Source organism: Bufo gargarizans, chromosome 5 (assembly GCF_014858855.1).
Source record: "Bufo gargarizans isolate SCDJY-AF-19 chromosome 5, ASM1485885v1, whole genome shotgun sequence".
NCBI lineage: Eukaryota > Metazoa > Chordata > Amphibia > Anura > Bufonidae > Bufo > Bufo gargarizans.
The window spans coordinates 238,985,271-238,997,929 of NC_058084.1; the positions used below are offsets into that span (position 1 = coordinate 238,985,271).

At 43.4% G+C, this 12,659-nt stretch overlaps 1 protein-coding gene across 1 annotated transcript; it reads right to left on the bottom strand.

Moving 5' to 3' along the window:
* Nucleotides 1-2,060: 2,060 nt before the first annotated feature.
* LOC122939399 lies at nucleotides 2,061-7,770 on the bottom strand. The gene is made up of 4 exons (XM_044295466.1): nucleotides 7,723-7,770; nucleotides 5,768-5,960; nucleotides 4,093-4,281; nucleotides 2,061-2,274 (listed from the first exon to the last, which is right to left on the bottom strand). Exons 1-4 carry the CDS (start codon nucleotides 7,768-7,770, stop codon nucleotides 2,099-2,101), a joined length of 606 nt encoding a protein of 201 aa, XP_044151401.1. The 3' UTR covers nucleotides 2,061-2,098.
* Between the last annotated feature and the right edge of the window lie 4,889 nt (nucleotides 7,771-12,659).

A 12,659-nucleotide genomic window follows, 5' to 3' on the forward strand; every position in this document is an offset into this window, starting at 1 on the left:
AATTGAAAATCTGTGGTGTGACTTAAAGAGGGCTGTCCATGCTCGGAAGCCATCAAACCTGAATGAACTAAAGATGTTTTGTAAAGAGGAATGGTCCAAAATACCTTCAACCAGAATCCAGACTCTCATTGGAACCTACAGGAAGCGTTTAGAGGCTGTAATTTCTGCAAAAGGAGGATCTACTAAATATTGATTTCATTTATTTTTTGTGGTGCCCAAATTTATGCACCTGCCTAATTTTGTTTAAACAATTATAGCACACTTTCTGTAAATCCAATAAACTTCATTTTAATTGTCAAATATCACTGTGTGTGTCTTCTATATGATATATTTAACTGACATTTTTTATCGTAACAACCAACGATTTATACAGGAAAATCATGACGATTAACAAGGTTGCCCAAACTTTCGCATCCCACTGTATATAGATATGTATTATATTAAATTAATTATCCTATAAAATATAGGTAAGGTTATACTATACCAAAATGTCAGCTAGCAAAAATCAGTTTCAATGGTTCTAAGATGGCTGCCTCCAATGACTGAAAAGGTGGTCAGGGCTGGATCTGGTCTTTTGATGATGTTCAGAGAGAGAGAGCTATGGAGCTCTAGAGATCGATCCTTTCTGTCAGCCCATACCATCTTTTTATCCTATCTTAGAAAGGGCTTGGCCAAGTTTTATCATTAACTAGTGACCTCACTTTATAATCAATATAACCTCCCTCTAGTATTTTACCCTAACACTAGATGGCACTAGTATTCCATACAAAAATCGAACCACTCACTTCTTTCTCTTATCTAATATACTAGCAATAAATGTTATCTAAGGTTTCAGACAAAACCTTGAGAAGATCTTGAATAGACAATGGCTTTTTTACTTCGTCAACCACCTGGTTTATCCTTGTACAATGTTATATTGGCCTTTTCAATAAAATATAATAATAATGAACTGTTATAATTTTTTGATCTAGATAGTTTATTTTATTAGGACAACATTGTATATGTAAGCGATGAATACACATGCTGTACTTGGGGGTTCAATCTGTTTTTTTGTACTTTTATAATCGGTCTTACACATCCCCATCTGTTAAAAATTTTTGTCTGCTGAAATATAATAACTTGACACTCTCTAGTACTGCTTAGTTATGCCAAACTTTGTGTAGTAATTAGAATACTACTTTAACTTACCTACTGCATGCTGATCTTGGCCTGATACTTCAGAATTCTCTGTAGTCATTATACTCCACCGTTAGCATTGACTTCTTCTATTGTCCTGATCATTGAGAGTTATGTGTAGGCCGTATAATCCACTGTTAATATCTAGCTACTGTGGATTCTGCTGCTGTCTGTTCTGATCATGGCGAGTTAGCATTCAGCCTTTTGAGAATACACATTACCCGCTGCAGCATGTCCTGCTGAGTTAGGATGAGATTATACTCGACCGTTAATATCTACCAGCTGCAGATGCTGTCTGTCATGATCATACAGAGTTATGTCAAGCTAGTTGTTTGTCCTTTGTAGCTATGTGAAGTTCTTATACAACACCATCAGCTGTCCTGATAAAGTTGATTTTTCAATTTACAAATCAACCTACAATGTTAACTTTACCAACGGCTGCTGTCCAGATGAAGCTGACTTGTATGCCTCAGAATATAACATTAGCTATAACTGCTGCTGCTGTCCTGATCAAGTTGATTTGTTATGTATATACCTTATAATAAAACACTATAAATACCTGCTGCTCCTGCTGCTGTACATTTAAAGGTGACTTGTAGCCCTCAGAATACTATAGCTCTACCTGCTGCTGCTGCTGTCTTGATCAAGTTGATTTGTTATGTATATGCCTCATAATACAACACTACCTGCTGCTGCTGTCATGAAAAAACGTATTTATGTGTAGGCCTTATACTACACTATTAAGATGTACTTACTGCTGTTGTCTGTCCGAACCCTGCTGACTTTCAACGTGGACTAAAGGCTCCTTTACTGATAAGTCTGCAGTTAAAATTATACAAAAACATAACCTTATAGAAAAAAAAAGTATGGAATCAATATAACTTAAGAAAACTTTTTTAATAACAAAAAAATTAGAATAAAATTAAGGGAACTTTTGCAGTTCTTCCTGCAGGCTTGCGAGCTCCTTCAGGTCCTCCCCATATTGGCATTCAAATTCCTGCAGCATTCTTTGGGATTTTTGAATGAGGGCTCTTAATTGCCTGATTTTCCCATGCCTCTTTTGCATTAGAGCAATTTTAGCAGAAATTTTCTTGATTACTGTTATGAAAACACAAGAGATAAATATATCAATTAACAATAAGTCATTTATTGAATTGTGTGTAGTATGTAGTTAAGTGCAGAGAATTTGAGTGTCATTTTTAAAGTATACCATAATAAATGTAGTTATATATTAGATTATTTAGTGACATTTTAGTAGTTTTAAATTAAATTTGTTGCGTTATATAATATTAGTTTATGTAGATTAAAGAGTTATTGTGCATGTCTGTTGTTTGATATTACTGTGGTTTTTGTTGTCCCATTATTATTGTTAATTTTATGATCTTCATCACCTGCTATATAATTGTAGGGTGCAGTGTTTCATGACTTTCAAAATTGCTCCGTACTATTTTTGTGCCAAATATAAAATATTTGCCCTGGGGACAAAATGGCTCATTAACCGTGGTCTAATAGCTGATCTACTAGTCCAGAGCAGCTAGCCAATTATATAAAATAAGGCCTTTTCAGGTATTTGTCAAACACCTGCTGTCTAGATCTCTCCTATTGGACGTATTTCAAAGACATAAGCATTGCTGCTACGTAGCTGAAGGGGAGGGGGGGGGGTAAGTAGGTGTCATCTGGAGGTGACAAATGCTAAAAAAGACTGTACGACAGCACCTGTTGCCTTAGAGGTGAAGCAGGGGACAACAGTGTTTTGTTCCCCTGCAAGCGCTGATATTGGCTGTTACAACTCTACAGCCAATTAAATAAATTAACATATGTGGTGGTGTTCAGGTGAATTATATGCTAAAAGTGGAACTAAATGTGGGGTGCATTTAGTCCTGTAACCACTTATTTAATAAAAAAAAATGTGTGTAAATTCATTATTTATTTTTTTTGTCAATTTGAACGTTTTTTTCTAGAAGACAATCGTTGGCTCATTATGTAAAATTGCGGATTGATCTAATTGCTTAGCATATTCATTGAGGGGTGTAGTTTGCCTAATTAAATAACTTTTTTTTGTTTTCAACTCTAGGGTCACATAAGGGTGTCTTCTCTTAACATGCGACATAGCTTCCAATTACCATTAATTTAAATCCTTTAGCCTAAAGCCATATTGTGCTCCTTGCAGTCGGAAGCCTGCTGTGCGACCAAAGTTAAGGGTTTTGTGCACAACTGTTTGTAAATATACATATTGTTTGTAATACGTTTAAGATTTTTTTATGATTTAAACACTACAATGTTTTCAAATAAAATAGTTCGTAATTTATAATTTGTTCAAATTATTTTAATTTTTTTAACATTTTAATAGATTACCGTTGGACAATTAAATCGTTAACAGACTTTATAGGATAAATTTGGATTAAATAGAGGGTGTGTGGTTTCTGAAATGGGGTTATTTATTTGTCGCTGACACTATGTAGGCCTCAAAAAGTGACTGCATAACCAAACTGTTATTGAATTATATTTCTGTTAATAAATTATATAAACATGATATATGCATATAGCGATTGTAAATTTATACATTTATTTAATCTCTATTAATCTATATTGTAGCATCAATTGCAATTTTTATTTTGATTATATAATTTTATTTCTAATATTTTTTTAGTTTAGTTACTTCGTTAACAAAGATGCCATTAAAATTTTGACTAAGTTTTACCACTGTCATGAAGTACAATGTGTAACGATAAGATAGAACTATGCCCGTGAAAAGTAAACTCGTTTTAAAGTTATTAGCACAAACATAGATACCGTTTAATATTTAAGAAAAATGTTTAATTAGCGTTAAAGTAGAAATGGGCATGGGGTACTGAGGGTTAATGTTTCTAAATATGTGATGTATACATAATTACAATGATGTGTGCACATATTTACCCTCCTGGTGCGGGGTGGTAACCAGCGCCTGATCCTCTTCCTCAGGAGCTGGGGTGGTGGTATCCTCCTCAGCAGGAGCTGGGCCAGATGTTTTTGGCCCTTGAGAGGGTCCGGGCTCGTCTGACACCTCCACAACAATCCCCACATCAGGTGGGTTGGTGGCACCTCGAGGACTGTGGGAGGGCCCGCCTGCTCATCCTCCTCTGTGGAGACCTCCACTACATCCAAATCCGCCGTGGTTAGACGGCGGCGGACCGTTGGCGCTGGAAGCCCTGAAATCACACAACATTTGGATTTAGGCTCAATTTAAACGTCCGTAATGTCTTTTTCATATCCACCCACACAAAAAAAAAAAAGGACACCGGCAATGTGCGTGACGCATTTTGAAGACCGCACGTCAATGTCAATAATATAATATGACTATTCTTGGCCTCAATTGAGGACAATAATACAAGGATTATTAATAAATATCATCAGAAATACAGCAAAAAGTATTTGTTAGAAGGTGTAAATATTATATTTAATGTTCATGTTATAAGATCGGATTGTATTGCGATTGTGTGTGGGGTCTGATCAATCGGACATTAGCCAGCTGAGCTGATATGTACCTGTCTAGGGTACTTATTACAACAATGATGAATATCTAAGGCTACTTTCACACTAGCGCTTGATCGGATCCGTTCTGAACGGATCCGATCATATTAATGCAGACGGAGGCTCCGTTCAGTACGGATCCATCTGCATTAATAACTTAGAAAAATTTCTAAGTGCGCAAGATGCCTGAGCGGATCCGTTCAGACTTTCAATGTAAAGTCAATGGGGGACGGATCCGCTTGAAGATTGAGCCATATGGTGACATCTTCAAGCGGATCCGTTCCCATTGACTTACATTGTAAGTCTGAACGGATCTGCTCGCCTCCGCACGGCCAGGCGGACAGCTGAACGCTGCAAGCAGCGTTTAGCTGTCCACCTGTCCGTGCGGAGCGGAGGCTGAACGCCGCCAGACTGATGCAGTCTGAGCGAATCCGCTCCATTCAGATTGCATCAGGGCTGGACGGAAGCGTTCTGCTCCGCTCGTGAGCTCCTTCAAACGGAGCTCACGAACGGACCTATGAACGCTAGTGTGAAAGTAGCCTAATCAGACATCATAAAAGACGAAGTTATATTTAGTGCAAAAATATATTGCATTTTTTAAGAACTGAAATGTGGACCCAGAAGTGCGGGTCCGCTTTTCTGGAGACGGGACGCACATCGTGCGGCCCCCTTAGAGATGAATGGGTCCTCAAGTCAGTTCAGAAAAATAAATTATGAAATTGAGCACTTGTGAATCGGGTCTTGGCTGTCATTCACGTAGCGGATGTCACGCACGGCATCTGCTCGTGTGAAACAGCCCTAATACAGATTGATGATTGCTGTTTATCTAGATATACACACACACACACATATATTTATTATTATGTGTGTGTGTGTGTGTGTGTGCAAAGTACAAAATCAGCCGGTTACATCATACATCACTACCGCACTGTGTGGATAAATATATATATATATATATATATATATATACACTCACAGCGAGATAGAGATATATGAGGTAAAGGGATGATTTGCTATGTTTCACAACAGGTAAAAATAAGTAATAATTTGTAACGGGTGATAAAAAAAAAAAAAAAAGTACCAGGGCAGACTCTCTCACTGAGCTCTTTGACCCAGTCCGGGTGCCTCCTTTTCAGGTCAGACCATTTTTTTACAATTTGCATTTCGTCGTGGGTCCGCCCAAATTTTTTTTGTAAGGCCTTAACGACCCCCACGACAATCGCCCTCTTCTCGGCCTGCTTCCGGGTCCGGTCATAACCCTTCTTCAACATGCGCTGCAGGATAAAGATGCAAACATGTATTACAAAATTTAGGAAATACAAGGATTATTAATAAATATCATCCAAAACACAGCAAAAAGTATTTGTTAGAAGGTGGAAATATTATATTTAATGTTCACGTTATAAGATCGGATTGTATTGCGATTGTATGTGGGTGGGGTCTGAGCAATCGGATATTGGCCAGCTGAGCTGATATGTACCTGTCTAGTGAAGCGACGGTACGATATTGGGTGCACCCTGGGTAACGCTAAATGAACCAGAAAATAATGGCAGGAAGAAATTTTTAATTTTTCTCCAGACCAATAAGACATGAGGCCAGATTTATCATTAGCTCAAGTCAGAATAATGGAGTGAAAAAGTCGCAAGAAAATGAGCAAACGCTAAAACTGCGCACAAATTTGCGAGTTTCTCCTGCTCTGCACTATGCTCGCCAGTTTTATGAAAGTGGATGTGTTTTCTTATGTAGATGAATTTCTAGACACATTTACTATTGGAACAATTTAAAAAGTTGCAAAAAAAAAAATGCGCTAGTTCACTCCAGTGAGGACCATGCTTATCTTAGGGCTCTTTCACACTTGCTTTCTTTTCTTCCTGCATAGAGTTCCGTCGTCGGGGCTCTATGCCGGAAGAATCCTGATCAGGATTATCCTAATGCATTCTGAATGGAGTGAAATCTGTTCAGGATGCATCAGGACGTCTTCCGTTCTGGAACGGAATGTTTTTTGGCCGGAGAAAATACTGCAGCATGCTGCGCTTTTTGCTCCGGCCAAAAATCCTGAACACCTGCCACAAGGCCGGATCCGGAATTAATGCCCATTGAAAGGCATTGATCCGGATCCGGCCTTAAGCTAAATGTCGTTTCGGCGCATTGCCGGATGCAACGTTTAGCTTTTTCTCAATGGTTACCATGGCTGCCGGGACGCTAAAGTCCTGGCAGCCATGGTAAAGTGTAGTGGGGAGCGGGGAGCAGCATACTTACCATCCGTGCGACTCCCGGGGCGCTCCAGAGTGACGTCAGGGCGCCCCAAGCGCATGGATGACGTGATCGCATGGATCACATGATCCATGCACATGGGGCGCTCTGACGTCACTCTGGAGCGCCCGGGGAGCCGCCCGGACTGTAAGTATACCGCTCCCCCGCTCCCCGCTCCTACTATGGCAACCAGGACTTTAATAGCGTCCTGGCTGCCATAGTAACACTGAAAGCATTTTGAAGACGGATCCGTCTTCAAATGCTTTCAGTGCACTTGCGTTTTTCCAGATCCGGCGTGTAATTGCGGCAAGTGGAGTACACGCCGGATCCGGACAACGCAAGTGTGAAAGAGGCCTTATGAGAGTTTTTAATAGAACATGCGACTTTTTCGTAAGGACGTGCGAATTTTGTAAAGCTGCTTACTGACGGATAAACTGCTACCATAAAAAGGGATGATCATAAATCTGGCACTATGTGTTTGTGTGTGATATGCAGTGTGTGGCAGGAAAATGTATATGCAATGTGCATGATATTTCTTTGCTGTCCATACATACATACATACTTCTTACAAAGTGCTGTGATGTCAAAACAATACTTATTACAATAATGATGATTATCTAATCAGACATGATTAAAAATAAAGTTGTATTTAGTGCGCATATATATGCGCATAACTGTGCATGCGCGAATATGTAAACATACTATTGCTTAATAATTACTATACTATACAGATATGGTGCGAACATGCATTCAAAATGTTATGACATGAAGTGTTGTACTTACGGTTAGCAGCAGTTCATCCTCTTCGTCATGGAATCTTGTGCCCACCATTTTCTCTTGTCAGGAGTTGAAGATTCACTCTTAAAATGGAGCTGACGTACTCGCGATAAACCACGCCTATGATGTGCGCGCACAATCTCAACACACTGACTTAGGTGGTGTATGTAGCGAATAAACGAATAGAGAGAATAAGCGAATATATCGAATAGGCAAATTATCTAATAGGCAGCGGTTGGGCGAATATTTGAAAAATGCTATTGATTGACCCTGACGTACTCGCGATAAACCACGCCTATAATGCGCGCGCACGTGCGCGCGAACAATCTCATCACACTTCATATTTTAGGTGGTTATGTAGCGAATAAACGAATATAGCGAATAGGCGAATTATCTAACAGCCAGCTAATAGGCGAATTTTTGAAAAATGCTATTAACCCTAGTTAGTTAAAATATACCATCGGAACTGAGTTTTCACTAACGTATGGAAAACTTAGATCCGATGGTATATTTGGACAACACAGTGAAGTGATGCTTGTCGGGTTAGGCTAGGTGTACACGACGACATTTGTTGCGCGACAAAAAGTTGCGCGACAGATAGGGCGCAACATTTGTCGCGCAACATTTTGTTGCACTAATGTCTCGCGATAATTTTTATAATGGCAGTCTATGGTGTCGCACTGCAACATGCGACATGCTGCGACTACGACGCGACAGTCGCAGAAAAATCCATTTCGAATATATTTTCTGCAACTGTCGCATCGCAGTCGCAGCATGTCGCATGTTGCAGTGCGACACCATAGACTGCCATTATAAAAATTGTCGCGCGACATTAGTGCAAAAAAATGTCGCGCGACAAATGTCGTCGTGTAGACCTAGCCTTAGAGTGTTAAATGTATCGCATAATATGTATTATGCGATGCGAAAATTCGAATTATCGCATATGCGAAATAATAACGAATTCGAATATTCGCGAATATTTTACGAATATTCTTTCGAATATTCGCGAAATTTCGCGAATTCGAATATGGGACATGCCGCTCAACACTAGTGATAAGTAGAGTTGAGCGAACACCTAGATGTTCGGGTTCGAGAAGTTCGGCCGAACTTCCCGAAAATGTTCGGGTTCGGGATCCGAACCCAACCCGAACTTCGTCCCGAACCCGAACCCCATTGAAGTCAATGGGGACCCGAATGTTTCGGCACTAAAAAGGCTGTAAAACAGCCCAGGAAAGGGCTAGAGGGCTGCAAAAGGCAGCAAAATGTAATTAAATCCCCTGCAAACAAATGTGGATAGGGAAATGAATAAAAATTTAAATAAAATAAATAAAAATTAACCAATATCAATTGGAGAGAGGTCCCATAGCAGAGAATATGGCTTCAGGTCAGCAGAGAATCAGTCTTCATGTCATAGCAGAGAATCATGCTTCACGTCACCCACCACTGTAACAGTCCATTGTCAGATATTTAGGCCCCGGCACCCAGGCAGAGGAGAGAGGTCCCATAACAGAGATTCAGGCTTCATGTCAGCAGAGAATCAGTCTTCATGTCATAGCAGAGAATCATGCTTCACGTCACCCACCACTGGAACAGTCCATTGTCAGATATTTAGGCCCTGGCACCCAGGCAGAGGAGAGAGGTCCCATAACAGAGATTCAGGCTTCATGTCATAGCAGAGAATCAGTCTTCATGTCATAGCAGAGAATCATGCTTCACGTCACCCAACACTGGAACAGTCCATTGTCAGGTATTTAGGCCCCAGCACCCAGGCAGAGGAGAGAGGTCCCATAACAGAGAATCTGGCTTCATGTCAGCAGAGAATCAGTCTTCATGTCATAGCAGAGAATCAGGCTTCACGTCACCCACCACTGTAACAGTCCATTGTCAGATATTTAGGCCCCGGCACCCAGGCAGAGGAGAGAGGTCACATAACAGAGAATCTGGCTTCATGTCAGCAGAGAATCAGTCTCCATGTCATAGCAGAGAATCATGCTTCACGTCACCCAACACTGGAACAGGACACTGTCAGATATTTTTAGGCCCCGGCACCCAGACAGAGGAGAGGTTCATTCAACTTTGGGTTGCCCCGCAATATAATGGTAAAATGAAAATAAAAATAGGATTGAATGAGGAAGTGCCCTGGAGTACAATAATATATGGTTAAGGGGAGGTAGTTAATGTCTAATCTGCACAAGGGATGGACAGGTCCTGTGGGATCCATGCCTGGTTCATTTTTATGAACGTCAGCTTGTCCACATTGGCTGTAGACAGGCGGCTGCGTTTGTCTGTAATGATGCCCCGTGCCATGCTGAATACACGTTCAGACAAAAAGCTGGCCGCCGGGCAGGCCAGCACCTCCAAGGCATAAAAGGCTATCTTTGGCCACGTGGACAATTTAGAGACCCAGTTGAAGTTGAATGGGGCCGAACCATCAGTCAGTACGTGGAGGGGTGTGCACACGCACTGTTCCACCATGTTAGTGAAATGTTGCCTCCTGCTAACACGTTCCGTATCAGGTGGTGGTGCACTTAGCTGTGGCGTGTTGACAAAACTTTTCCACATCTCTGCCATGCTAACCCTGCCCTCAGAGGAGCTGGCCGTGACACAGCTGCGTTGGCGACCTCTTGCTCCTCCTCTGCCTTCGCCTTGGGCTTCCACTTGTTCCCCTGTAACATTTGGGAATGCTCTCAGTAGCGCATCTACCAACGTGCGCTTGTACTTGCGCATCTTCCTATCACGCTCCAGTGCAGGAAGTAAGGTGGGCACATTGTCTTTGTACCGTGGATCCAGCAGGGTGGCAACCCAGTAGTCCGCACACGTTAAAATGTGGGCAACTTTGCTGTCGTTGCGCAGGCACTGCAGCATGTAGTCGCTCATGTGTGCCAGGCTGCCCCGAGGTAAGGAGAAGCTGTCCTCTGTGGGAGGCGTATCGTCATCGTCCTGCGTTTCCCCCCAGCCACGCACCAGTGTTGGGCTCGAGCTGCGTTGGGTGCCACCCCGCTGTGACCATGCTTCATTCTCATCCTCCTCCACCTCCTCCTCATCCTTGTCCTCCTCGTCCTCCAGTAGTGGGCCCTGGCTGGCCACATTTGTACCTGGCCTCTGCTGTTGCAAAAAACCTCCCTCTGAGTCACTTCGAAGAGACTGGCCTGAAAGTGCTAAAAATAACCCCTCTTCCTCCTCCTCCTCCTCCTGGGCCACCTCCCCTTCCATCATCGCCCTAAGTGTTTTCTCAAGGAGACATAGAAGTAGTATTGTAACGCTGATAACGGCGCCATCGCCACTGGCCATTTTGGTGGAGTACTCGAAACAGCGCAACAGGGCACACAGGTCTCGCATGGAGGCCCAGTCATTGGTGGTGAAGTCGTGCTGTTCTGCAGTGCGACTGACCCGTGCGTGCTGTAGCTGAAACTCCACTATGGCCTGCTGCTGCTCGCACAGTCTGTCCAGCATGTGCAAGGTGGAGTTCCACCTGGTGGGCACGTCGCATATGAGGCGGTGAGCGGGAAGGCCGAAGTTACGCTGTAGCGCAGACAGGCGAGCAGCGGCAGGATGTGAACGCCGGAAGTGCGAACAGACGGCCCGCACTTTATGCAGCAGCTCTGACATGTCGGGGTAGTTGTGAATGAACTTCTGCACCACCAAATTCAGCACATGCGCAAGGCAAGGGATGTGCGTCAAACCGGCTAGTCCCAGAGCTGCAACGAGCACACCACCAGGCCGGGCTTGAGGCTCACCGTCAGCAACCACTCGTCGCTCTGTTGTCCTATACCCCACCACAACTCCTGTGCGGTGTGGGGCCTGTCCCCCAAACATATGAGTTTCAGAATGGCCTGCTGACGTTTACCCCGGGCTGTGCTGAAGTTGGTGGTGAAGGTGTGTGGCTGACTGGATGAGCAGGTGGAAGAAGAGGAGGAGGAAGCTGAGTAGGAGGAGGAGGCAACAGGAGGCAAAGAATGTTGCCCTGCGATCCTTGGCGGCGGAAGGACGTGCGCCAAACAGCTCTCCGCCTGGGGCCCAGCCGCCACTACATTGACCAAGTGTGCAGTTAGGGAGATATAGCGTCCCTGGCCATGCTTACTGGTCCACGTATCTGTGGTTAGGTGGACCTTGCCACAGATGGCGTTGCGCAGTGCACACTTGATTTTATCGGATACTTGGTTGTGCAGGGAAGGCACGGCTCTCTTGGAGAAGTAGTGCCGCCTGGGAACAACATACTGTGGGACAGCAAGCGACATGAGCTGTTTGAAGCTGTCTGTGTCCACCAGCCTAAATGACAGCATTTCATAGGCCAGTAGTTTAGAAATGCTGGCATTCAGGGCCAGGGATCAAGGGTGGCTAGGTGGGAATTTACGCTTTCTCTCAAATGTTTGTGAGATGAAGAGCTGAATGAACGCTGCCGTGTGACATGGTTGAGAAGCTTGGTGACGGAGATGGTGGTGTTGGTGGTACATCCCCTGTTTGCTGGGCGGCAGGTGCCAACGTTCCTCCAGAGGCGGAGGAAGAGGCCAAGGCGGCAGCAGCAGAAGAGGTAGCAGGGGGAGCCTGAGTGACTTCCTTGTTTTTAAGGTGTTTACTCCACTGCAGATCATGCTTTGCATGCAGGTGCCTGGTCATGCAGGTTGTGCTAAGGTTCAGAACGTTAATGCCTCGCTTCAGGCTCTGATGGCACAGCGTGCAAACCACTCGGGTTTTGTCGTCAGAACATTGTTTGAAGAAGTGCCATGCCAGGGAACTCCTTAAAGCTGCCTTTGGGGTGCTCGGTCCCAGATGGCGGCGGTCAGTAGCAGGCGGAGTCTCTTGGCGGCGGGTGTTCTACTTTTGCCCACTGTTCCCTCTTTTGCTACGCTGTTGGCTCGGTCTCAACACTGCCTCTTCCTCTGAACTGTGAAAGTCAGTGGCACAACCTTCATTCCATGTGTGGTCTAGGACCTCATCGTCCC

Coding starts and splice junctions, on each gene's coding strand:
- LOC122939399 (XM_044295466.1), bottom strand. CDS start 7,770: ATGGTGGGCACAAGATTCCATGACGAAGAGGATGAACTGCTGCTAACC. Junction 4,282..5,767: donor CAGTGAGAGAGTCTGCCCTG/GTACTTTTTTTT, acceptor GAGGATGAGCAG/GCGGGCCCTCCCACAGTCCT. Junction 2,275..4,092: donor TACCACCCCGCACCAGGAGG/GTAAATATGTGC, acceptor TTTTCATAACAG/TAATCAAGAAAATTTCTGCT.